Source organism: Poromitra crassiceps, assembly GCF_964638095.1.
Source record: "Poromitra crassiceps genome assembly, chromosome: 23".
In the NCBI taxonomy this organism is placed as follows: domain Eukaryota; kingdom Metazoa; phylum Chordata; class Actinopteri; order Beryciformes; family Melamphaidae; genus Poromitra; species Poromitra crassiceps.
The window spans coordinates 2,933,319-2,959,690 of NC_139639.1; the positions used below are offsets into that span (position 1 = coordinate 2,933,319).

Below are 26,372 nucleotides of genomic sequence, written 5' to 3' on the forward strand. Positions count from 1 at the left end.
ATACATCCGCTTAAATGTATATGTAAATGTATATCACAGCTTATCTAATACCAAATGAATTGAGCCTTGAGTCCAGGACTGTTTAACACAAAAGTATATTTAATAGCTTACATTCTCTGCAATACATGTATATTGACAGAGGGCTGAACCTCAATGTACACAATTCTGATATGTCATACAGAGTCAAATATTCAGCCATATGGCCGACAGTGTAACATAGATTTATAGGCAGAGGAGGAAAAGGCAGAGAGGGGGGGGTGTGTGCCGTGCAGGCTCCTGTCTGTATCAATTGTTATGGTACACGATGCACTGGACAAGGTCTCAGCAAGCAAAAGGAGAAGTCCTCTCTATGGGGCTGGGGGAGAAGTCAGTGTGCTATGGGTCAGAGCAGTCATGTCATAATGTGTATGCAATTATAGCTTATAGCTTATTGATTAGGAAATATTGATTAGGAAATGGCATGGAACTTATATTTTTCTCCAACAATCCACCCAATTGTTATGTTCATCAACTATAACAATAAATAACAAAATTTAAGTTCACTATTCAATATAATGCTTGTATCTGTATTGTGGGCCAGGGCTGGGCAGGGGGGGGGGTTGAAAACATAGGAAACATTAAACACTTGAAAGAACACAGAATTTTTGATCAATATGCAGTCCAGCGCAGTCTCAGTTCATATCACAGCATCTCCATTATCTATTGGAAAGAGAAAACATTTTTTTAGTGATATAATGACAAAATTACATCACCACTGCTGCTATAATATATAGGAGTGGGCCTACTAATCTTAACTCTATATGGTTCAATGCAAACAGTCTAATATCATTATAATGCATTGAACTTAATATTCAGTGTGTTCCAAATCACACTTAAATCTTTTCCACTATTGTAAAAGAAACTTCTTATATACCGGTACATGTATGTATATATATATTTTCCAGTTTCACTTTATTCAACGCTTGAGTCCTTCGGACCTTCCTCTAAAAGGAATCATGTCTTTAAGTAAAATATTTTCAAAGTATTCACAACAGGAACAATATTTTCTCATCATTCATGTGATGACTCTAGTTCATTCATTTATTTGTTTGTTCCTGGTGCTGTTGTTATTGTTGTTATTAAAAACTATTTAATAGCCCAACTCCATGCAGTGGTTTAATTTCTTTTTGGGAACTATTTTATTAGAATAAAATTCTATTTCTAGTTTACTTTAATATTGGTTTGTTTGGAATAGGAACTGAAACTTTATAAAATGCAAAACATTCATAACATTGATTAATCATATTCATTAAAACATAATCACAGTATCATATAACTGATTATTCTTAAAATGATACTTTAAAACACTTTATTTTTATTTAATATTGAAAATAGAAAGAATTTTCTTTACTCTAGTGAGCACAGTTAAACGTACTCTCTCTAGTAGTTTACTAGGGAGCACAGTACTCAAAGTACAGACTTTAGTGCTGGTGTGAAGGTTTTCTGTGACGTACAACCTGTAACTATAAACATTAGATTTCACAATGTGCCTGTATTTTAGACAAAATAACTTCATTACAAGTTATTAGTACAACAAGTACGTACATACGGCAGATAATGTTTTGAGATACTCTGTGAGTACATATTCAATTGTTTACTTTAATTTGTTTGCAATGGACCTCATAAACAAGATGGCTCCTTGAGTCTGCCTTTCAAGTTTACAGATTTCGTGGACTTGTCTTGAGTGGGCTGGATGAATTCCCAAAAAAAACTGCTTTAAGAGCTAGCTTATTGGGGTGGGTCAGTCCCCAGACTGAGGCAAAACAACAATACTCTAAACGCAAACTCAAGTGTAATCTCGTTCTCAGAGGCCATTGGCTTATCTATAGATACTTTTGAAAACATCTCACCGTACTTAAGTGTAAATTTTGCTTATGTGTACCTATATCATACCACAAGTTAAATGTTGGTATGCCCACTTAATTTTATTTCTAATCTTATCCACCCAATTGGTGGTTCAATAAATGTGCATTTTTCTGTTTAAGAAAATACTTCAGATTCAGATTATCTTACACAGGAACTCTTCACCCTTCACAACACATTCTATTAGGATTTATTTTCAAAATAATAATCAACAGTCTATTTATTACTATTCAAATTTGCTTACTGCACTTTAAATAATGCAGAGCTTACTTCACTCTATTGATTCATAACAAACAAAATTTCATTCAATCACATACTGTGGGGTTTGAACCTGGGGCTTGTTTCGACATTCAATTTCATAATGTGTAATACTGTGGGGTTTGAACCTGTGACAGGGCTTATCTCTCCGACCTAGAAAGGCGGTGGCTGGCTCACTGTTTGCTCAAAGGTTTTGGGATTATCTCAATTGTTTCTGGCTAAGTTTAACCTTGTTGGAAGACTGACTGTTCCAAGGAAACATAAACAAATTATTTCAGCCTGCTATGTTCCATCACATTGGGCCAGCTACAGTATAGGGGAGAATGACCACCGTGTTGCTACTTGAGCCAATTGAATCAACAGATGGCTGTTTGTCCACTGGCTGCTCCCGTTTTTTCTTATTCCGACATCTATTGGCCCAGTGTCCGAGCTTACCACAAATATGACATTTGTCCGTGCTAGGTGAGGGCTTTTGAGGTGCTTTTTCTGCGGTGTTTACATTGGGGAAAATCACAGCAATAGTTATTGGGTTTGGCGCTGTGGCTAATTGTGGGGGCCCAAGCATCTGCTCATATTGTTTAATAACAATCCCAAGCTGTCCGATAATTTCTCTGGCTCTCTGACACTCCGGCCGCAGACAACGGCCAGCCTTTTCAGTGTCCATTCTCAGAGAGCAGACAGTGTCTAATCTACTGTATTTGTTTTAGGTACACAAGTCTCGGTGCAGAGCCATTGTTTTGATCAATTCTGTAGCGTGTCTCTCTCTCTCGTAATCACTCCCTTTGGCAAAAAGCAAAGCACTGATTCCTCTATTTACTGTGAATGTCGCATTCATTTAATGTCTCATTGATTCACATTCAACTCTTTATATTTCAGTCTTGCATTACGCACCAAGGGTATTAAAACCCGTATTAAAAGAGAGAGAGAGCTACTGTTTTTGTTTATCACTTACTTGTGATCTTGAGGTGTCCGTGTGTGTGTAAAGTAATATTCAACACCTTACCTTTTTCGATGTGGGGACTCTGGTGACAGAGGGATGGTTGTTCTCCTGCTGACCAGTTCCGTCCGTGTGTGGGGTATCTGGAATTTACAAATTTGGTGACAGATCAATTTGTTCGATGGACAATTGATTCTGTATTTTGGGATTGGCTAAAATACACTTTTTGCAAACTTCCTTCAATTTTTGCTCCTTTAAAATAGGCTTCTTAAGAAATTGTGTTGTTTTACAATGAACCAGCTGCTTATTTTTGGTTGTTTGTTTGTTACATGCTTGTTACACATTGTGGGAATCTCAAAAAACTTATCAACCATATTGCTATACAACTATGATTGCTTCCCAGTCTCGCTATGGGGGATCTTACAAAAGCATCAACTTGGTCCTGCGTTTGGACCTGTTGCTGGACTTGTTATGTCCTCTTAATAGCCTCAACTAAGTCCTGCTATCGGACCTGTTGCTGGACCTGTTTCACAAAAGCCTCAACTAGGTCCTGTTTGCTTGGACCTGTTGCTGGACCTCATTTAAAAGGAGATCCATAATGAAAAGACCCATTTGTTCAAAAGCATCAACTTGGTCCTGCTTCCTTGGACCTGTTGCTGGACCTACAGTATTTATAGATCCATATCACAAAAGCCTTTTGATAAACCCACAACATGCAAATATTTCAGATTCTTTTAAATATCAGATGACAGCTCAGTAATGAATTATGAAATTAATTCAGACTTACCCGCTCTGTCATAGATATCCTGTTCGTGACACGCCAATTGATAGAGAATAGAATTCTATACATCCGCTTAAATGTATATGTAAATGTATATCACAGCTTATCTAATACCAAATGAATTGAGCCTTGAGTCCAGGACTGTTTAACACAAAAGTATATTTAATAGCTTACATTCTCTGCAATACATGTATATTGACAGAGGGCTGAACCTCAATGTACACAATTCTGATATGTCATACAGAGTCAAATATTCAGCCATATGGCCGACAGTGTAACATAGATTTATAGGCAGAGGAGGAAAAGGCAGAGAGGGGGGGGTGTGTGCCGTGCAGGCTCCTGTCTGTATCAATTGTTATGGTACACGATGCACTGGACAAGGTCTCAGCAAGCAAAAGGAGAAGTCCTCTCTATGGGGCTGGGGGAGAAGTCAGTGTGCTATGGGTCAGAGCAGTCATGTCATAATGTGTATGCAATTATAGCTTATAGCTTATTGATTAGGAAATATTGATTAGGAAATGGCATGGAACTTATATTTTTCTCCAACAGTAATGATTACTTCCTTAAAAAATAAAAATTCCCGCTAGTTCATAAGTAGTTAATGGGTAGTTAGGGAGTTCATCCCTAGTAACAACTAAGTATGATGGGCTGCTTTACTTGAGGGGGCACCAATATGGTAACTAATGGTGAAGTAATCATGAACTAATGATTAATTCCCTAGTAACAACTATGGTAACTAATAGTCTGTTCTTAAGTAACTACTCATTAACTAATCATGAACTAGCGGAAGAAAATTAAGGAAGTAATCATTACTTACTGGTTCATTAACATGGTAACTAATGGTCAGTTCTTAAAGGAACACTCTGCCCATTTTCAACCAGCTTTGTATCATTAGAACATCAGTAGTATATCAGAAAACTGTAAACTGTTTTGAAGTCTGTCATTTAATTTGACAGTTATTGAGTGTGTCACTGGTCCACACTAACTCAAATTAATAACTCATTAACTCAAATCAACTCTCAATAACTGTCAAACTAGATGAATGATGAATAGTTTGACAGTTATTGAGAGTTGATTTGAGTTAATGAGTTATTAATTCATAGCCTTATTTTAAAGACCACTGAGAAATGTTTTAGACTGCTAAAACAAACATAATATGGGACCTTTGACAGCAGGTATGCCAGTCCCATTGATAGATTGTATGCACGGACGTCACTTTCCCACCGGAACACGCCCCTTCAATCAGGACTGAGTGGCAAAAGCTATAGGCAAAACGTTCAGCAGGTTGTTTGGAGCAGCAGGTGTCATTTATCTAGGCTGATTATTACTGCATTCAAAATCAGTCTTGCTGCCACTCAGAGCCGTGTAGATAGAAGAGTCCCGACATCTCCATTCCAGTGATGCCACTCTCTCTCTAGAGGACACTACTGCCACTCAGTGGGCGTGACCCCGCAGTGACTTCTGCCCTTGTGACGTCACGTGCATACCCTCTATAAAAGCCTTTCAACAAAAAGTAATAGCTAATAGAATCCAAGCAGCAGTTCGTGGTGGCGATCCATTCGGACACCTTTAGATACCCGGGCAGCCTGTCTGGTGAGACAAATAAGTTGACATGGATCGGCGTGTAGCAGACAATGAAAACAATCATATTTGCTGTTACTATGCCAATAATGTTTTTCTTCTCCGCTGACTTGTTGTCGTCATCCTTCGACAGAGTGTATATGATCTGACTGGAGCAGAACACAATGATCAACAGTGGAATGATGAAAAATGCACATAGCAGAATCAGACGCAATCCAGACGGGAATGGATTATCCTTTTCACATCTTTCATAGCACGTCAACAGTTTATCGGGGTAGTTAGACTCGCGGTACACGAAACATAACCCCACCACAACCGCCCATATGGCCAAACACACGGCAAACGCCAACTCTTTCCTCCTCCTCCACGCTCGGGCCTTCAGGGGGAACTTGACAGCCAGGCAGCGATGCACACTGATGGCCGTGCTGGTCAGCACGCTGGCGTACATGTTGATGTAATGTGTGGAGAAGAGGAAAGTACAGAGGAAGGTTTTACTCAGGCAGAAGAAGGAGTCGTAGATCCTGAAGGGGAGGAAGAGGATGAGGGCGAAGTCGGCGGCGGCCAGGTTGAGCATGTAGATGTGGGAGTCTGTCCAGGAGGCACGCTGGGCAGCGAAGACCCGCAGAGCGGCCACATTGACCAGGAGGCCGATGAGAAACAAGGGGATGTAGGCCACACCCACCAGGACGTCCACATGGCAAGTAGAGTTGGTGACGCACATGCTTATCTGTAAGTGCATCAGAGTGAAAAAGAATCAGCATTTATTTAAAAAAAAAAAATTTGCAGAAGGGGAAGCTGCCATGGTGAAGGTGTGAATTACAAGCTATGGTGAGCCATATCTTACGCCCAAGTTCAAGGGCAAATCTTTGCTAGTTCTAGCACTCAAAATCAAATTTTCTTTATTTTAATTACCACTGGGTCGCAGAAAAACATCCATTGATGTACTGACCCTCATACAAACATACATACATACAAGGCCGTATCTAGCTATGGGCAGGGGTGGGCTAAGCCCACCCAGACATGAGTCTTGCCCACCCAATCAAAAGTTAAGAAAATATTGTAACAAGCTAAGTGTTGGCAGTGGCAATAACAGGCAGAGAGAGATTATCTCCGTTTTAGTAGCAGATCCTGTGCCCCATACAACACAAGACTACAGGAAATACCATTTATTGCACTAGAACACACTTACCCACACACATCAACTCAGAGGGGGTCACTGAACTGCACACCCGACTCACCCATGGTGCCAACATGTCAACATTGTGAAGCAATGTAATTAACATGCAGAACAGCACTATAATACCAATAAGGTAAATACATGTAAAATAAGTTGTTGGTCCCCCATATAAACAAACATAACGAACACAATCTTCTCATATCTGTCAACCTGTCACAAGTAGGTGGCTGACTCCTACTGGAACAATTTGGTGTACCCATTACACTTAACTCTGGAAATGGCTTCTACACCCTGCTTCAAATCGTTCTTTATAAATTAGAATATAATGCAACTTAATCCCCATCCCCGAACCCACAACCTCTGGCAACCTACCGCCAAAGTTGCCCCCTACCAGCCCACCCTAATGTAGCAGGTTAAAATCGGCCCTGCATACATACAGTACATACATACATACATACGATAGCCTACATACATAATCAAAAACATGATTTTTTTTTACCCTCAAGAATGCTATCATAGCACATCATTAGATGTAGTGTTTAAACATGCTATAATCATTATTCCCTAAAAGTGTTAAGCAATTTACAATTGTCTCAGTTACAAACTTTAGATTTATACAGATTTTGAGATCTTGAGAACTCACTTCCCTAATACTCTCAGAGAGAGTTCATGTTGTGCCCATTAAAGCAGACAACGTTGAACTCTAACTCTGACAGGCTAACCTTACCTTCTAACTCATCATCACTTCCAAACAGTCACTTTAACAAAAATCAGATAAACTTATGTTACTTGTATATTGTTTTAACACTCACCAAACAAGAGGTGCTGCTGTGATGAAGCTGTCACTGAACTTACACTCCAAGTAAGACAAATAGGTTTTAAGCATCATAGCTGTCTCACACAGGATGTGGTGATATTTTACTGTTACTTATTTGGCCCCTCTTCCTCAGCCTCTGTCTGAAGCGTGGTTTGAAGCACATAGAACAGAGTTATTATGACAACCGATGTAAAACCAGCTTTTGCCACAGCATCAAAACTTCTGTCTGGTCAACTGACGCCGTCTTGAAAATAACTAAATCAATGTGCATGGGCGGTGTATGCAAATTCTGGTGTACTCTACAAGTTGTGCCTGTTTGCTTGTCAATCACAACAAATAGAGTGACATAGAGACAACAGAGAAACATCTCTTTTGGGAAAACATTTATTATACAGCAATGTTATCTTAAGTTAACGGTCCCATATTATGAAAAACAAGTTTTTCTTACCCATACATATATAGGCTTCTTTAGTCATCCTTCAACCTAAATTACTCCCTGTCACAACGGGAGTAATTTGCATATTTGCGATTAGGTTGTACATGTTCTGTCACAGAGTTTTCTTCTACAAGGAGCTGCCATGTTGGTTTTGGAGTTCTTCAGCATCTGCACCCCCCCCCCCTCCCCCCCACCCAGGCGATCAGGCGGCCAATCAGATCAGCAGCTCATTATCATAACATCGCCGCCCACTCAGAACAGTACATAATTAATGAGGGGAGAAACTGAGAGGATGGTGAGGCCCCAGAGAACACATGGGTAAAATACAGCCCGCATGGAATTGCAAAAAACAACAAAAAACAAACAAACAAACAAACAGTGCACCTGAATGCAACATGCAAGATACCCGCTGAATAAGTGTCCAAATGTTCATATCATTCTGGCCAATACTCCACTTCTGTTATAGCATTTCAGTCTGGAATATGGAATAGGCTATCTTTCAATCATCTTTATGACTAAAAGGCTAAAAGTAATCTCATGTGTAAGAAATGACTGTTCTACAGTCATTTCTTGCGGCCCTGGGGCAAAATGCGGCCCCATGGCCGGACTCAAAGAAAAAGAAAACAACCCCCAAAAACTCAATAAAAGGCAGAATTATGTTAATAAATCTCATCTGCTACAGCCATTGGATTTGTATCACTATTATATCAGGAGATTAACAAGAAATTACCAATCACAACGGGAGAGAGGGTTAAAAATAGGGAGACTCCCGTGAAAATCAGGAGTGTTGGCAGGTATGATCTCCAATGTGTGGCCCTTCGCTTACTTGATGTAAGTCAGTATGGCCCTCAGGAAAAAAAAGTTGCCCACCCCTGCCCCAGAGCCTGGGTTTGTATGTTTTTTTGCAACATAATTCATAGCCTTATTTTAAAAACCACTGAGAAATGTTTTAGACTGCTAAAACAAACATAATATGGGACCTTTGACAGCAGGTATGCCAGTCCCATTGATTTATTATTCAAATGTTTTTATTGGTTTTTCAGAGCACTCCGTTCTCCAAATTAACACAGACAGAACAGGACAAAACAAAAACAAACCCACAACAATACCGACACTACTCAATAAATCAAAACCAATACAATTAAATTCAATTAAACCAGTCAGGACAAAAACACAAATACATACACAAGGTACAATTGACGAATAAACAAAACAAAATGTAGGATAGGATGGGGGGGGGGTGGAGGGGGGGAAGCAGCTACTCTTCTATAACCTGTGGGAACTCCGTCTCGAAGTAGGACAAAAACGGTTGCCAGATCTTAAGGTATTTCTGGGTGGAGCCTCGGGCAGTGTGTTTAAGCTGTTCTAGTTTGAGATGGGACATTACTGTACCTCTTCTACCCAGCGCTTATGGGATGGTGCCCTAACCTTCTTCCAGCTGAAGAGTATTAGACGTCTAGCCAGTAATGTAGAGAATGCTATAGCTTCAGCTTGGTGAGTTGGAATTGATGTCTCCTGTGGGACTACACCAAACAGAGCGGTCAATGGATTGGGATCAATGACTCATGACACATAAATGAAAATGTGTTAAATACACCTGTCCAGAGTGGGGTCAGTTTGGGGCACAGCCAGAACATGTGACTGAGGGTAGCTGGGTCTCGACTGCACCTAATACAGTTTGGGTCCAAACCAGGATATAACTTGGCCAGCTTGCTCGCCGATAAGTGAAGCCTACTGTATGTAGAACTTTAAACTGTACCAACCCGTGCCTAATACATATTGATGATGAGTGCACCAGTGAGACCGCCTCTTGCCAATCTGTTTCTGACAACTCAATTCCCAACTCCTCTTTCCATTTCTCTGCCAGGTGTGTGAGTGATGGGGAGGCGACGCTCTGGATAATATCATACAGTCTAGACACCACGCCCTTGCTAGCTGGATCCCCACTCAGACAGTCATCTACCCACGTGCTCTGTGGAGTTGGTCCCATTGATTTATGAATAGATTGTATGCACGGACATCACTTTCCCACCGGAACACGCCCCTTCAATTGGGACTGAGTGGCAAAAGCTATGGGCAAAACAGTCAGCAGGTTGTTTGGAGCAGCAGGTGTCATTTATCTAGGCTGATTTTACTGCATTCAAAATCAGTCTTGCTGCCACTCAGTGGGCGTGACCCCGCAGTGACTTCTGCCCCTGTGACGTCACGTGCATACCCTCTATAAAAGCCTTTCAACAAAAAGTAATAGCTAATAGAATCCAAGCAGCAGTTTGTGGTGGCGATCCATTCGGCCACCTGCAGATACACGTGTGTAAGTGTACGTCCCCAGTCTGCATGTAGGTCAACAAGGTAGTTTAACAGAAAGCCGCCATGGATCGGCGTGTAGCAGACAATGAAAACAATCATATTTGCTGTTACTATACCGATAATGTTTTTCTTCTCCACTGACTTGTCATCATCCTTTGACAGAGTGTATATGATCTGACTGGAGCAGAACACAATGATCAAGAGTGGAAGGAAGAAACCTGCACATAGCATAAGCAGAATGAATGTAATAGGGAATGGGTGCTCATCACATCTTTCATAGCACGTCAAGAGTTTGTCCGGGTAGTTAGACTCGCGGTACGCAAAACATAACCCCAACACAACCGCCCATATGGCCAAACACACGGCGAGCGCTGCCTCTTTCCTCCTCCTCCACGCTCGGACCTTCAGTGGGAACTTGACAGCCAGGCAGCGATGCACACTGATGGCCGTGCTGGTCAGCATGCTGGCGTACATGTTGATGTAATGTGTGGAGAAGAGGAAAGTACAGAGGAAGTTTTTACTCAGGCAGAAGAAGGAGTGGTAGATCCTGAAGGGGAGGAAGAGGATGAGGGCGAAGTCCGCGGCGGCCAGGTTGAGGATGTAGATGTGGGAGTCTGTCCAGGAGGCCCGCTGGGCAGCGAAGACCCGCAGAGCGGCCATGTTGAACAGGAGGCCGATGAGAAACACGGGGGTGTAGGCCACACCCACCAGGACGTCTGCATGGCAAGTAGAGTTGGTGACGCACATGCTTATCTGTAAGTGCATCAGAGTGAAAAGAATCAGCATTTATTTTTAATTTATTTTTTGCAGAAGGGGAAGCTGCCATGGTGAAGGTGTGAATTACAAGCTATGGTGAGCCATATCTTACGCCCAAGTTCAAGGGCAAATCTTTGCTAGTTCTAGCACTCAAAATCAAATTTTCTTTATTTTAATTACCACTGGGTCGCAGAAAAACATCCATTGATGTACTGACCCACATACATACATACATACAAGGCCGTATCTAGCTATGGGCAGGGGTGGGCTAAGCCCACCCAGACATGACTCTTGCCCACCAAAAGTTAAGAAAATATTGTAACAAGCTAAGTGTTGGCAGTGGCAATAACAGGCAGAGAGAGATTATTTCCGTTTTAGTAGCAGATCCTGTGCCCCATACAACACAAGACTACAGGAAATACCATTTATTGCACTAGAACACACTTACCCGCACACATCAACTCAGAGGGGGTCACTGAACTGCACACCCGACTCACCCATGGTGCCAACATGTCAACATTGTGAAGCAATGTAATTAATATGCAGAACAGCACTATAATACCAATAAGGTAAATACATGTAAAATAAGTTGTTGGTCCCCCATATAAACAAACATAACGAACATAATCTTCTCATATCTGTCAACCTGTCACAAGTAGGTGGCTGACTCCTACTGGAACAATTTGGTGTACCCATTACACTTAACTCTGGAAATGGCTTCTACACCCTGCTTCAAATCGTTCTTTATAAATTAGAATATAAAGCAACTTAATCCCCATCCCCGAACCCACAACCTCTGGCAACCTACCGCCAAAGTTGCCCCCTACCAGCCCACCCTAATGTAGCAGGTTAAAATCGGCCCTGCATACATACAGTACATACATACATACATACGATAGCCTACATACATAATCAAAAACATGATTTTTTTTACCCTCAAGAATGCTATCATAGCACATCATTAGATGTAGTGTTTAAACATGCTATAATCATTATTCCCTAAAAGTGTTAAGCATTTTCTTTACAATTTACAATTGTCTCAGTTACAAACTTTAGATTTATACAGATTTTGAGATCTTGAGAACTCACTTCCCTAATACTCTCAGAGAGCGTTCATGTTGTGCCCATTAAAGGAGACAACGTTGAACTCTAACTCTGACAGGCTAACTTTACCTTCTAACTCATCATCACTTCCAAACAGTCACTTTAACAAAAATCAGATAAACTTATGTTACTTGTATATTGTTTTAACACTCACCAAACAAGAGGTGCTGCTGTGATGAAGCTGTCACTGAACTTACACTCCAAGTAAGACAAATAGGTTTTAAGCATCATCTCCTGTCTCACAGAGGATGTGGTGATATTTTACTGTTACTTATTTGGCCCCTCTTCCTCGGCCTCTGTCTGAAGCGTGGTTTGAAGCACATAGAACAGAGTTGTTATGACAACCGATGTACAACCAGCTTTTGCCACAGCTTCAAAACTTCTGTCTGGTCAACTGACACCATGTTGAAATAACTAAATCAATGTGCATGGGCGGTGTATGCAAATTTTGGTGTACTCTACAAGTTGTGCCTGTTTGCTTGTCAATCACAACAAATAGAGTGGCATATAGAGACAACAGAGAAACATCTCTTTTGGGAAAACATTTATTATACAGCAATGTTATCTTAAGTTAACGGTCCGATATTATGAATAATGAAGTTTTTCTTGCCCATACATATATAGGCTTCTTTAGTCATCCTTCAACCTAAATTACTCCCTGTCACAACGGGAGTAATTTGCATATTTGCGATTAGGTTGTACATGTTCTGTCACAGAGTTTTCTTCTACCAGGAGCTGCCATGTTGGTTTTGGAGTTCTTCCGCATCTGCACCATCTGCACCCTCCCCCCCACCCAGGCGATCAGGCGGCCAATCAGATCAGCAGCTCATTATCATAGCATCGCCGCCCACTCAGAACAGTACATAATTAATGAGGGGAGAAACTGAGAGGATGGTGAGGCCCCAGAGAACACATGGGTAAAATACAGCCCGCATGGAATTGCAAAAAACAACAAAAAACAAACAAACAAACAAACAAACAAACAAACAAACAAACAGTGCACCACTGCACCTGAATGCAACATGCAAGATACCCGCTGAATAACTGTCCAAATGTTCATGTCATTCTGGCCAATACTCCACTTCTGTTATAGCATTTCAGTCTGGAATATGGAATAGGCTATCTTTCAATCATCTTTATGACTAAAAGGCTAAAAGTAATCTCATGTGTAAGAAATGACTGTTCTACAGTCATTTCTTGCGGCGGCCCCAGGGCCGGACTCAAAGAAAAAGAAAACAACCCCCAAAAACTCAATAAAAGGCAGAATTATGTTAATAAATCTCATCTGCTACAGCCATTGGATTTGTATCACTATTATATCAGGAGATTAACAAGAAATTACCAATCACAATGGGAGAGAAGGTTAAAAATAGGGAGACTCCCGCGAAAATCAGGAGTGTTGGCAGGTATGATCTCCAATGTGTGGCCCTTCACTTACTTGATGTAAGTCAGTATGGCCCTCAGGAAAAAAAAGTTGCCCACCCCTGCCCCAGAGCCTGGGTTTGTGTTTTTTTTTGCAACAAAATTCATAGGCTTATTTTAAAGACCACTGATAAATGTTTTAGACTGCTAAAACAAACATAATATGGGACCTTTGACAGCAGGTATGCCAGTCCCATTGATTTATGAATAGATTGTATGCACAGACGTCACTTTCCCACCGGAACACGCCCCTTCAATTGGGACTGAGTGGCAAAAGCTATGGGCAAAACATTCAGCAGGTTGTTTGGAGCAGCAGGTGTCATTTATCTAGGCTGATTATTACTGCATTCAGAATCAGTCTTGCTGCCACTCAGTGGGCGTGACCCCACAGTGACTTCTGCCCCTGTGACGTCACGTGCATACCCTCTATAAAAGCCTTTCAACAAAAAGTAATAGCTAATAGAATCCAAGCAGCAGTTTGTGGTGGCGATCCATTCGGACACCTGCAGATACACGTGTCCAGGCGTTGGTGGGAGAAAGAAGCTGACATGGATCGGCGTGTAGCAGACAATGAAAACAATCATATTTGCTGTTACTATGCCGATAATGTTTTTCTTCTCCACTGACTCATCCTTCGACAGAGTGTATATGATCTGACTGGAGCAGAACACAATGATCAAGAGTGGAATGATGAAAAATGCACATAGCAGAGTCAGACGCAATCCAGACGGGAGTGGGTTATCCTTTTCACATCTTTCATAGCACGTCAACAGTTTATCGGGGTAGTTAGACTCGCGGTACGCGAAAACTAACCCCACCACAACCGCCCATATGGCCAAACACACGGCAAACGCCAACTCTTTCCTCCTCCTCCACGCTCGGACCTTCAGTGGAAACTTGACAGCCAGGCAGCGATGCACACTGATGGCCGTGCTGGTCAGCATGCTGGCGTACATGTTGATGTAATGTGTGGAGAAGAGGAAAGTACAGAGGAAGGTTTTACTCAGGCAGAAGAAGGAGTGGTAGATCCTGAAGGGGAGGAAGAGGATGAGGGCGAAGTCGGCGGCGGCCAGGTTGAGCATGTAGATGTGGGAGTCTGTCCAGGAGGCCCGCTGGGCAGCGAAGACCCGCAGAGCCGCCACATTGACCAGGAGGCTGATGAGAAACAAGGGGGTGTAGGCCACACCCACCAGGACATCCGCATGGCAAGTAGAGTTGGTGACATTGGTGACGCACATGTTACTCATCTGTAAGTGGTAATAATGCATCAGAGTGAAAATCAATCAGCATTCGCAGAAGGGGAAGCTGCCATGGGGAAGGTGTGAATAATAAGATATGGTGACTGACTCATAACTCATAAGTTCAAGGGGAAATCTTTGCTCGTTTCTAGGACTCAAAATCTAAATTTTTATTTTAATTACCACAGAAAAACATCCCTTGAGTTGATGTACTGACCCAGTGGTAATTAAAAGAAAAGGGACGGTTTCTGCAGGTGAGGGACTTCATACTCTGGCGTACAACATTAACAACAAATATAGAAATCTCTGAGGTCGAAAGGGTACTCTTACTTGGCCCAAGTAAAGGTTTTATTGGTTTTCTTTATAGCTTATTAAGGTCTACCTCTACTCTGAACACCCTGGCCACCAAGCAGACATGGGAGAGGGACCTTGAGGTGGAGATTGATGACGAGGACTGGTGTGATATATTTGATAATGCCAAAATAATTTCTGTGTGCAACAGACTGTGGTCGATGCAGCTAAGAATTATACATAGATTGCAAATATCACCCAGCCTTCGTCATAAAATGAATGCTAGCCTGTCTCCTCTCTGCCTTAAGTGTAAGATAGAGGTTGGAGATTACACTCACTGCATATGGTCATGTCCTAAGATAGAACGATACTGGTCAGACATAGTGCAGCAGTTGAGTGTCATCTTTGGTGTGGAGTTGGACCCAGACCCTGTCAGCCTTATTCTTGGTCTTCCCCATAAGAAACTCGTTTATAAACATCACAAACGGCTATTTAATTTATTAACTTTTGCTGCTAGAAAAAATATTCTTTTATTTTGGATTAAAGACAAACCTCCAACAAAGAGGAACTGGCACCAGATAATTATGCAGCTTATGCCTCTGGAGTTCATGACATGTATGCTGCACTCAACAACCGATGTCTTTTATAAAGTGTGGGAGCCCTACCTGAAATATATTGACCCTAACCTAGCAGAGACACTGACTATTGGATACCTCAACCGAAGTGATATTGCCACCTAAGTATTGCCTTTTGCCTTGTACATCTAATTTAATTTAATTTATTTTATTGTATTCTCATTCATTTGTCCATCCGTTTCTTTACTGTTGTCCACATCTATGTCTTTGCTAACCTGTGAAGTGTTTGAGCTGCCCTGTCTTTTTGTTTTTGTTTTTTGTCTTTGTCGTTGTCTTGTCTTGTAAAATTTAAAACTGAATAAAAATATTATTGAAAAAAAAAAAGAAAAAAAAAAAGAAAAAGAAAAGGGGATATTTTGAGTGTTAGAAACTAGCAAAGATTTGCCCCTGAACTTGGGCGTAAAATATAGCCCTATGTCTACAAACCACAGAGGCATGTGTTCATGTTCATACAAGAAACACACAGGTTCCAGTTATTATTGATTGTAAACATTTGATACAATTTGAAGCATCACACTCTGTACTTTCATATTTTGTCAGCAGCATAACCATAGTTTCATACATGCATACGGTACTTCATCAAAAACATGCTTTTTTACTCTGAAGAATGCTATCATAGCACATCATTAGATGTAGTGTTTAAACATGCTATTATCATTATTCCTTAAAAGTGCTAAGCATTTTCTTTACAATTTACAAATGTCTGGGTTACAAACTTTAGATTTATACAGATTAGGAGATCTAGAGAACTCACTTCCCTTGTTACTCTCAGAAAGCTTTCATTTCATGTTCTGCCCATTAAAGGAAACAGAGTTGAACGTCACCTTCCAACGCATCACTTCCAAAGAGTAACTTTAAAAGAAATATCAAATAAATGTATGTTACTTGTATATTGTTCACTCACCAAACAAGAGGAGCTGCTGTGATGAAGCTGTCACTGAACTTACACTACAAGTCAGTCAAATAGGTTTTAAGCATAATCTCCTATCTCACAGAGGATGTGGTGTGATGGGAAGGTGTGGTATTTTGGTGGGGTTGCAAAGTTTGTTACTTATTTGGGCGCCCTCTTCCTCAGCCTCTGTCAGTTTGAAGTACGTAGAACAGAGCTGTTATGACAACCAATGTACAAACAACTTTCCTACAGTCATTTCTTGCGGGCCTGGGGCAAAATGTGGCCCCAGGGCCGGACTCAAAGAAAAAGAAAACAACCCCCAAAAACTCAATAAAAGGCAGAATTATGTTAATAAATCTCATCTGCTACAGCCATTGGATTTGTATCACTATTATATCAGGAGATTAACAAGAAATTACCAATCACAACAGGAGAGAGGGTTAAAAATAGGGAGACTCCCGCAAAAATCAGGAGTGTTGGCAGGTATGATCTCCAATGTGTGGCCCTTCACTTACTTGATGTAAGTCAGTATGGCCCTGAGGAAAAAAAAAACTTGCCCACCCCTGCCCCAGAGCCTGGGTTTGTGTGGGTTTTTTTGCAACAGAATTCATAGCCTTATTTTAAAGACCACTGAGAAATGTTTTAGACTGCTAAAACAAACATAATATGGGACCTTTGACAGCAGGTATGCCAGTCCCATTGATTTGTGAATAGATTGTATGCACGGACGTCACTTTCCCACCGGAACACGCCCCTTCAATCAGGACTGAGTGGCAAAAGCTATGGGCAAAACATTCAGCAGGTTCTTTGGAGCAGCAGGTGTCATTTAGGCTGATTTTACTGCATTCAAAATCAGTCTTGCTGCCACTCAGAGCTGTTTAGATAGAAGAGTCCCGACATCTCCATTCACTCCAATGGACCAGTATTTTACTCTCAAGAGTTCCAGGAAGTAAGGTCCTGGATTAAGCAGCACTGTCAAGTTGCAGCAAAATAGACAGTTTGTGTTGTACTCTGAAAGGGTTTCTTCCCCCAAGCTTTCAACGGAGGCGGTCGCATTTCTTCTCTCTCCAGTCCTCCCTCCCTTTCCCTCTCCCCCTCATCCCTCTGCTTCTGCTGCCTGGAGCCAATCTTGCATTTGTCTCTTCGAAACTACAAATATGGATTATATGGCTGGTCTCTCAACGAATTCGGCAAAATTATTGTGGGGTCCGGGGAGGCCCCCCCTCTGCCCAGACGGGACCGCCGCGGGATACGGGAAGACAGCAGTCATTGACCCTAGGTTGCACGTCACGATAAACGAGATGAGCGGGGCAGTGAGTACTTGGACTATTGCGATTTCTGATCTGAATCGTAAAAATGGATTACTTCTTGGAGATATCACTGCCGCTGCGCAGAAGTGTTTAAAACCGAGGCTCAGGACTGACTCGTGTGAGGAATGTTGTTGATCCTACACCCACCGGGGAAAACCAAAACAAACGGATTTAATCTGGCCACCTGCTAAGCTGTCAAGGACACTAGCAGCAAAACTCTCCTGAAGCCCTGAGTGCAATCTGCGTCTCCAACGTCACCCCCCCCGCCCCGACATCTGACGCCTGAACTCTGGTCTGAATTGACGAGGCCATCTCCACAGCAACGCTGTGTTCAGCCGAAGGAGGCTCAGACTACACACACACACAAACACCCATGGACTTTAAGGACTCACAGGCCTACACACGGTCACGCACGCACTCCCCCAAACCCCCCCCCCTCCCGCCCCCCTCCCCTAAACCCCACCCCCCGCCTCCAGCAACTTCCCCCCGCTTTGCAACACCCCCCCCCCCCCTACCCCCCCTTCCCTCCCACGATGAACCAAACCGGCGCTGTAATGGCAGCCTCCCTGGTGTCGTGGTGTGGGTTGTCTTTGCTGGTAACCCTGTACATTTACAACAAATGTATCTGTATTGTATAATATTGAAGTGTGCCTTTATTACTTTTTCTAACTAGTAATAATGTGAATTCTGAGTTATTTATATGCTTTGTCCAATCCAAATTGCTGGCGCTGTTCAATGGCGACCCGGTTTTGCTCTCCGACTCTGAGAGCGAACCAAGCAGAATTTCGCTCGTGATACTTGTACCATGAAGTGACAATAAAGTTAATCTCAATCTCTCAATCTCAATCAAATTATCAGCTTTAGTTTAGCATGCAAAAGTAGCGCGAGACCCATTCCTGGCTGTTCATTGCTTAATGAGTCTGGCATTTTGGTCCTACGCTGATACCACTCACTGAGATATATGAATGGAGGGAGTGTCCCTATCTCCTCCCTGTATGTTTTATTGAAGCCAAAATCCGGCCAGATCAGTGAACCAGAGTCTGCGCAGTAGCTCCATTGATTTAGAACCTGTGGGCTCCCCGCCCCTCTGAACTTTCTTATGTAGAGCTGCTGTTTCTAGAATGCGCACAGTGCGTTGCATATTTATATACAGTCTAGCTAAATATTGCAATTTAAGTTGTAATATTTTTTGTCTCGCCAAAAGTAACCAGGAAGATTCCCACTATGAGATCAATTTATCAAAATGACGCCTGTACGAAAATCTGATTTCCATTGTCGGAGATTGAGTTGTATCAGCCAGACAAGTCAGACCTCCGGGCTGCTCTCAGCCCGTGCTCTGAGAGCAGCCCGGAAGAGGAGCCTGGGCTGCTTGGCTCTCAGCCTCTCACTGGGGGAAATTCTCGGATGAACAGCTCTGTGTTGATTAGCCTAATGTTTCCGTGGCATTTTGATTAACTTTATGATTACATTTCTTTTGGTGCAAATGTTGGTTTAACAAATCTAACCGTGAGGCTACGTTGTTGTACCCCCCCGGTACAGTGTGTGTAGGGCAGTCCAACCTAACGTTAGCCCAGTGCATGAGCCAGGCTGCCTGGTCTACTCTCCGACTCTGTATATCCCACTGAGCTATATCTTATTTATGCCTGGTATATCGTTACTAAGAGAGGAGCTTGTGAAGAACGAACATCCCCACAGTCAAAGCATTTCCCCGAGATATGCATATAAAAACGTTTGTTGCTTTAATAGCCTACAAAAAATAAAACGTCTGTTTGTATGTGATGCTAACCCGTTAGCGATGAGCTAATGGTGGTTGTGTACTACTAGGCCTCATCTTATACCCGGGACGGGAGTTAACGTTATAAAACACATTTCCTGTCAGTTGGACAACCTGGTCAGTTCTGAAAATATGTGTCTATTATTGTGTTATTCCAGCTATCGTTATCGGTTGTTAAGTTATATTAAGCCGATAAATAATGAAAAACAGCTGACTAGCGAAAGCGGCTAACGCCATTGCTAGCCTGCATGTTAAAACCATTGTGTACCTATAACGTAGCTGGAGTAACTCATAAAACACATATTTTCTGAACTTACTTCAGTCCCCAACCAACGTTAATTACTCGTGCACCTTTCTCAAAACAATGTTCTTTTTATTGCGGTCCATTGATGTCTGGTAGCCAGCACAGCCAACCCATGAGCCACCCGACTTCCAGGGAGCGTTAGATAACATGAAGCCGTGTGTCTTGTCTATGACGATAGATCTATAATGTGCAGAGCCTGTCCAGCCAATGACGGCTTGAGACTGGCTGCCACAGCTGTCAATCATCCATTTTTAGGATTCAAGATTCAAGATTTTTATTGTCACTCCATGGTACAAGTATCACGTGTGAAATTCTTGTGCTGTGGACTCCGTTTACAACATAGTACAAATATAACAGGGCATATGAGTGCAAAAACAACAAGAGACACAACAAGCAATAAGGCAGTATAGTGATAAGACAAGTCAGAGACAGTGGCATATTCACTGCACATAGGTGCACGTGTCGTGTGCATACTTTAGACGTGCTTAAACATTTTAAATTCGGCGTATTTGACATACAGGTGCAAATAGCATATTCCTTATTAAACATACAATTAAACATTAGACATACGTAATGGTAGCAGCTACAGTACGGTACAGTACGGCTACTACACTATTTGTGTATGTTAAGGAGTCTCGTGGCCTGCAGGAAGAAACTGTTCCTCAAGCGATCTGTGCGTGCTTTCGGAACCCTGTATCTTCTCCCTGAGGGTAACAGGGAGAACAGGCTGTTGTGGGGATGGTTTGTGTCTTTGATGATCTTCAGGGACCTCCTGAGGCACCGCTGTTTATACAGTTCATGCAGATCTGGCAACTCACATCCTGTTACGTGCTGGGCCGCGCGTCTCACTCTCCGTAGCGCCCTGCGGTCCATGGTGGTACAGTTCCCGTACCAGGTGGTGAAGCCGCCAGTCAGCAGGCTTTCAATGGTGCCTCTGTAGAAGTCCCTGAGGAGGGGGGGGGAGGGGGGGGGGGGAGGGGAGGTGCTCTGGCAGAGGAGTCGAACCTGGCGTAGAACGCGTTGAGTTCGTCTGGCAGGGTGGGTGACTCGTTGTTTTGCTGTTTTTCCCCTTTGAAGTCTGTGGAAGCGTGGAGGCCTCTCCACAGGTGTTTGGGGTTGTTGGAGTCCAGTTTTGCTTCCAGCTGCCTGCCATATTCTCTCCGTGCTCTTTTTAAAGTGGTTTGGAGGGCCAGAGTTGAAGGCGGTGGTCCTGGCGTGGAGGGCTGCCCGGACGTCACTATTGATCCAGGGTTTCTGGTTTGGCATTATTTTGATTATTTTTTGGGGGATTATGTCCTCTGTGCATTTTTGAGTGAAGCCTGTTACTGTGTCTGCATATTCGTCCAGATCTCCTGCAGCCTTGAACTCTTCCCATGCTGTTTGGTCGAAACAGTCTCTCAGAATGTCCTCTGATTGGTCTGACCAGCAGTGGGTGGTTCGGAAGGCCGGGGGGTGTCGCTTGAGCTGTTGTTGATACCTGGGAACGAGCAGGATGGAGGCGTGGTCCGATCTGCCGAAGGGGGGGCAGGGTGTAGCCTTGTAGCAGTGTTTGATGTTTGTGTAGCACTGGTCCAGTGTGCGTTTTCCCCTTGTGTGAAAGTTGATGTGCTGATTTTTATCCCTTTTTATTGTTAGGGTATGGTTAGATGGTGTAGTGTGTGGACCCAAATGCAGAGGAGAGAGAGGCAGCAGGCAAGGCAAGGCAGACCAGGCAGGCAAGGATTTGATGAGAAGATAAGTCTTTACTGAATGATTCAACAACAAAACAAAACCCACTAGCTAGGCTTGGCTAAGCATGGCTAGGCTATTCTCAAGAACAGAATGTCAAATCACACAGAACACTGGGACAGGGTTGCTAATACATACCACACCGGGGAACAGATAGACAATGAACCGACAAACACCACACACACAGACTCAGACAATATATAGACAGGTAACTAATGACACATGAGGGACAGCTGGGAAGGCAGGAACACAGGGCAAAATGGGAGAACTGATTGGTGGGGAGAACTCAGGTAATGGGGCAGACTAACGAGACACATAGGCAACAGGTGGGAGGAATTAAGGCAGACTAACAAGGGAACATGAACAGGTGGGGAGAAGACAGAGACTACACAAGGAATAAACACCACACAACCAACCCCTGTACAGCAAACAACTGAATGTCCCCCGAGTCTAGCTCCTCAGGAAATACCACACACAACACAGCAGACAAACACAACAATCAATTTCTGTACAGTACATCACTGAATGTCCACTGAGCCTAGCTCCTCAGGAAACAATCACACAGCAGGCAGAGCAGGCCACACCGTGGCCTGGGCATGACATTTATATGTCAAATAACTACTTAAAAACAAACTGATCAGAAAAATAACCACTTGCACAGGCATTAGCATGATAATGACTATCTAAAATGATACAAACCACCTTTGGAAAAAAATTATCTGACGTATACTGTGATTATTTCGGTTGTGATTTTCCCATCCCCTAACATGGGGAGGCGGGCCTTGTGACCTAAGGCTGGGTTCACACCGGCGACCCAAGCCTTGCCTATGCCTTGCCTTTACCCACGCTTTTTAATAGGCGTCCGTTTTAGTCAACGAGGCTGTGTACACCGGCCGCCTGAGCGTGAACCCTGCGTGTACCCACGCCTTGCCTGTGCCTCGCCGATTTTATCGAATAGGCGTGAGTTCTATTTTGAAGCCGACAAGGCGCGTGCAGGCAGACTTCTTCTGTCAAGCCATGAAAGGAAAACGCGACAATATCCGTCGGAAATGGCAAAGTCAACTGAATTTCAAAATAAAATGGAGTTACAACAGTGTTGAGCAGAGAGAGAGAGAGAGATTGACGGGTGGCTATCACGTGGGGCTTTCTCCCCGTCGGCAAACAAATCTTCATGAAAGAGAATAGCGACCGAAGAAGCAAGATGGACAATGTTGTTGTGCCAGCACATATTCTTGCTAGATCACCTCTCTAAAATGTCCGACTATAGTCAGACCTGGTTATACATACCCAGCATCAATAGAACATTAAATATATCAGATTTATTTTACCTAGAGGCTACCCATGACAATTCTGGACAACACGTGAAAAAATACAGTCGGGAGAGAGGAGAGGCGCTTGTGACTCGGCTCCAGGTTCGGCGTGCAAAAGGCATGCGGTGTGATCGCAAAAGCGTGTAACAGGTTCACGCCCAGCTCGGCGTAGGCGTGGGTTGAGGCAAGGCAAGGCGTAGGTTGTCTGTGTGAACTAAGCGTAATACTGGATTCAACCGCCAGAGCGGCGATCTAACATGCAGCGGCTTCACTGAACGGGACCAATGCTCAGTCCATCTTATAATATGTCCATGATGCCACTCTCCAGGCCCGCGGGAAGTAGGGGTGCTGCAGGTGCTGCAGCACCCCCTAGATTTTTTCACACAAAAAAAAAAAAAAAAAAAAAAAAAAAAAAATTTTTTTTTTTTACAAATGTAATTAAAAATATTTTGCAGTGCACTATGTTCCTTTCTTGTTTAAGAATGTTTCGGGAAATGAAAATGTAGCCTATTTAAATAGAATTATCAACAATAACAATCAAGGAAGTTACATGCTTGTAGGCTATAGAGAAGAAGAAGAAGCGCGCATGCACGCACATGTTGTGTTGAACCAACCAACAACCAATACGAATTGTTTAATCTGGCAATAAAGAAATGTGAACTTGACATGCTATTTTAATAGCCTACTCAAAAATGCACCTCCCACTATACAGCAAAGAGAGGAGTCAATGTTTCTTGATATATGCCATTCAGATCAGAATAGTTAGTCTAGTCATTAAGTTTGCTGATAATATTTCTGTCATGTTAAGTCTGTGTCATGTTAACTGGTGTATTCAGAGCAAATAGGGAGATATAGAGCATTATCATCATGCTATATATCTCCCTCTTTGCTCTGAATGAGTGAGAAAAGGAGAAAATACTGAATAATTACATCACAATAGTATCCTAATGTTAATTTAAAATGAGATATTCCTCTAAATATGGCAAAAAAATGTAAAAAAAAAAACGTCATTTTTTTTCTTCGGCGGGGCCCTAGCGGGCCCCACCGAGAGTCCCTTCCTCCCAGCACCCCCTGCTTAAAATGACTTCCAGCGGCCCTGCCACTCTCTCTCTAGTCTAGATGACACTACTGCCACTCAGTGGGCGTGACCCCGCAGTGACTTCTGCCTCTGTGGCGTCACGTGCATACCCTCTATAAAAGCCTTTCAACAAAAAGTAATAGCTAATAGAATCCAAGCAGCAGTTTGTGGTGGCGATCCATTCGGACACCTGCAGATACACGTGTGCAGACGTATGTCCGGGCAGCCTGTCTGGTGGGACAAATAAGCTGACATTGATCGGCGTGTAGCAGACAATGAAAACAATCATATTTGCTGTTACTATGCCGATAATGTTTTTCTTCTCCGCTGACTTGTTGTCATCATCCTTCGACAGAGTGTATATGATCTGACTGGAGCAGAACACAATGATCAACAGTGGAATGATGAAAAATGCACATAGCAGAATCAGACGCAATCCAAACGGGAGTGGGTTATCCTTGTCACATCTTTCATAGCACGTCAACAGTTTATCGGGGTAGTTAGACTCGCGGTACGCGAAAACTGACCCCACCACAACCGCCCATATGGCCAAACACACGGCAAACGCCAACTCTTTCCTCCTCCTCCACGCTCGGGCCTTCAGGGGGAACTTGACAGCCAGGCAGCGATACACACTGATGGCCGTGCTGGTCAGCATGCTGGCGTACATGTTGATGTAATGTGTGGAGAAGAGGAAAGTACAGAGGAAGGTTTTACTCAGGCAGAAGAATGAGTGGTAGATCCTGAAGGGGAGGAAGAGGATGAGGGCGAAGTCGGCAGCGGCCAGGTTGAGCATGTAGATGTGGGAGTCTGTCCAGGAGGCCCGCTGGGCAGCGAAGACCCGCAGAGCGGCCACATTGACCAGGAGGCTGATGAGAAACACGGGGATGTAGGCCACACCCACCAGGACATCCGCATGGCAAGTAGAGTTGGTGACGCACATGCTCATCTGTAAGTGGTAATAATGCATCAGAGTGAAAAGTAATCAGCATTTATTTAGTTTGTTTTTTGCAGAAGGGGAAGCTGCCATGGTGAAGGTGTGAATAACAAGCTATGGTGAGCCATATCTTACGCCCAAGTTCAAGGGCAAATCTTTGCTAGTTCTAGCACTCAAAATCAATTTTTCTTTATTTTAATTACCCCTGGGTCACAGAAAAACATCCATTGATGTACTGACCCACATACATACAGTACAAACATACATACATACATACATAGCCTACATACATACATACATACATACATACATACATACATACCATGTACATACCATGTACATACATACATTCATTCATACATACATACATACATACATACATACATACATACATACATACATACATACATACATACGATAGCCTACATACATAATCAAAAACGCTTTCTTTATGCTCAAGAATGCTATCATAGCACATCATTAGATGTAGTGTTTAAACATGCTATAATCATTATTCCCTAAAAGTGTTAAGCAATTTACAATTGTCTCAGTTACAAACTTTAGATTTATACAGATTTTGAGATCTTGAGAACTCACTTCCCTAATACTCTCAGAGAGCGTCCATGTTGTGCCCATTAAAGGAGACAATGTTGAACTCTAACTCTGACAGGCTAACCTTACCTTCTAACTCTTCATCACTTCCAAACAGTAACTTTAACAGATATCAGATAAACTTATGTTACTTGTATATTGTTTTAACACTCACCAAACAAGAGGTGCTGCTGTGCTGAAGCTGTCACTGAACTTACACTGCAACCCCCCACATCGAGGTATGACATCGTTGGTGATGTCACAACGTCCGGGAAAGTATGACATCATCGATGACCTCACAAAGTCATGTCTGCCATCACAGTCAGCCTAGACCATCTGACATCGCTGATGACCTCGCAGGGGAAACGCTGACATCACCGATGACCTCACGAGGTGAACTCTGACATCATCATCGATGATCATCATTGCCTCGTGGGCTCCTTGGTTGGTGGGCGTCAATTGCCCCAAGAACAGACCTGATGGTGGGCCATTACGGAGCATTTTCTACAAAGTCAAAGGTTTTAAACATCATCTCCTATCTCACAGAGGATGTGGTGATATTTTAATATTGTGGCTTTGTTACGTATTTGGGCCCTCTTCCTCGGCCTCTGTCTGAAGCGTGGTTTGAAGCACATAGAACACAGTTGGGCAACACTTTACAATACTGTAACACAAAAAATGGGTAGTTATTGAGGAACTAGTCAGGAACTAACCATTAGTTCATGAATAGTTCATGATTAGTTCATGAATAGTTAATAGGTAGTTCCTTAATGGTAGTTACTTAAGAACTGACCATTAGTTACCAT

At 42.8% G+C, this 26,372-nt stretch overlaps 4 protein-coding genes across 4 annotated transcripts; all 4 read right to left on the reverse strand.

The window, feature by feature from the left end:
• Positions 1-2,618: 2,618 nt before the first annotated feature.
• Positions 2,619-6,180, reverse strand: LOC310797356 (G-protein coupled receptor 35-like; the record flags this gene model as incomplete). The annotated part of the gene is made up of 2 exons (XM_083659727.1): positions 2,619-2,646; positions 5,366-6,180. 2 exons carry the CDS (start codon positions 6,178-6,180, stop codon positions 2,619-2,621), a joined length of 843 nt encoding a protein of 280 aa, XP_083515853.1.
• Positions 6,181-9,935: 3,755 nt separating this feature from the next.
• Positions 9,936-10,943, reverse strand: LOC310797357 (G-protein coupled receptor 35-like; the record flags this gene model as incomplete). Its single annotated transcript, XM_083659728.1, has 2 exons — positions 9,936-9,945; positions 10,105-10,943. The coding sequence occupies 2 exons, from the start codon at positions 10,941-10,943 to the stop codon at positions 9,936-9,938; spliced, it is 849 nt and encodes a 282-aa protein (XP_083515854.1).
• A 2,858-nt stretch (positions 10,944-13,801) lies between these two features.
• Positions 13,802-14,716, reverse strand: LOC310797358 (G-protein coupled receptor 35-like; the record flags this gene model as incomplete). The annotated part of the gene is made up of 1 exon (XM_083659729.1): positions 13,802-14,716. One exon carries the CDS (start codon positions 14,714-14,716, stop codon positions 13,802-13,804), a length of 915 nt encoding a protein of 304 aa, XP_083515855.1.
• A 9,359-nt stretch (positions 14,717-24,075) lies between these two features.
• On the reverse strand, positions 24,076-24,981 carry LOC310797359 (G-protein coupled receptor 35-like; the record flags this gene model as incomplete). The annotated part of the gene is made up of 1 exon (XM_083659730.1): positions 24,076-24,981. One exon carries the CDS (start codon positions 24,979-24,981, stop codon positions 24,076-24,078), a length of 906 nt encoding a protein of 301 aa, XP_083515856.1.
• Positions 24,982-26,372: the final 1,391 nt, after the last annotated feature.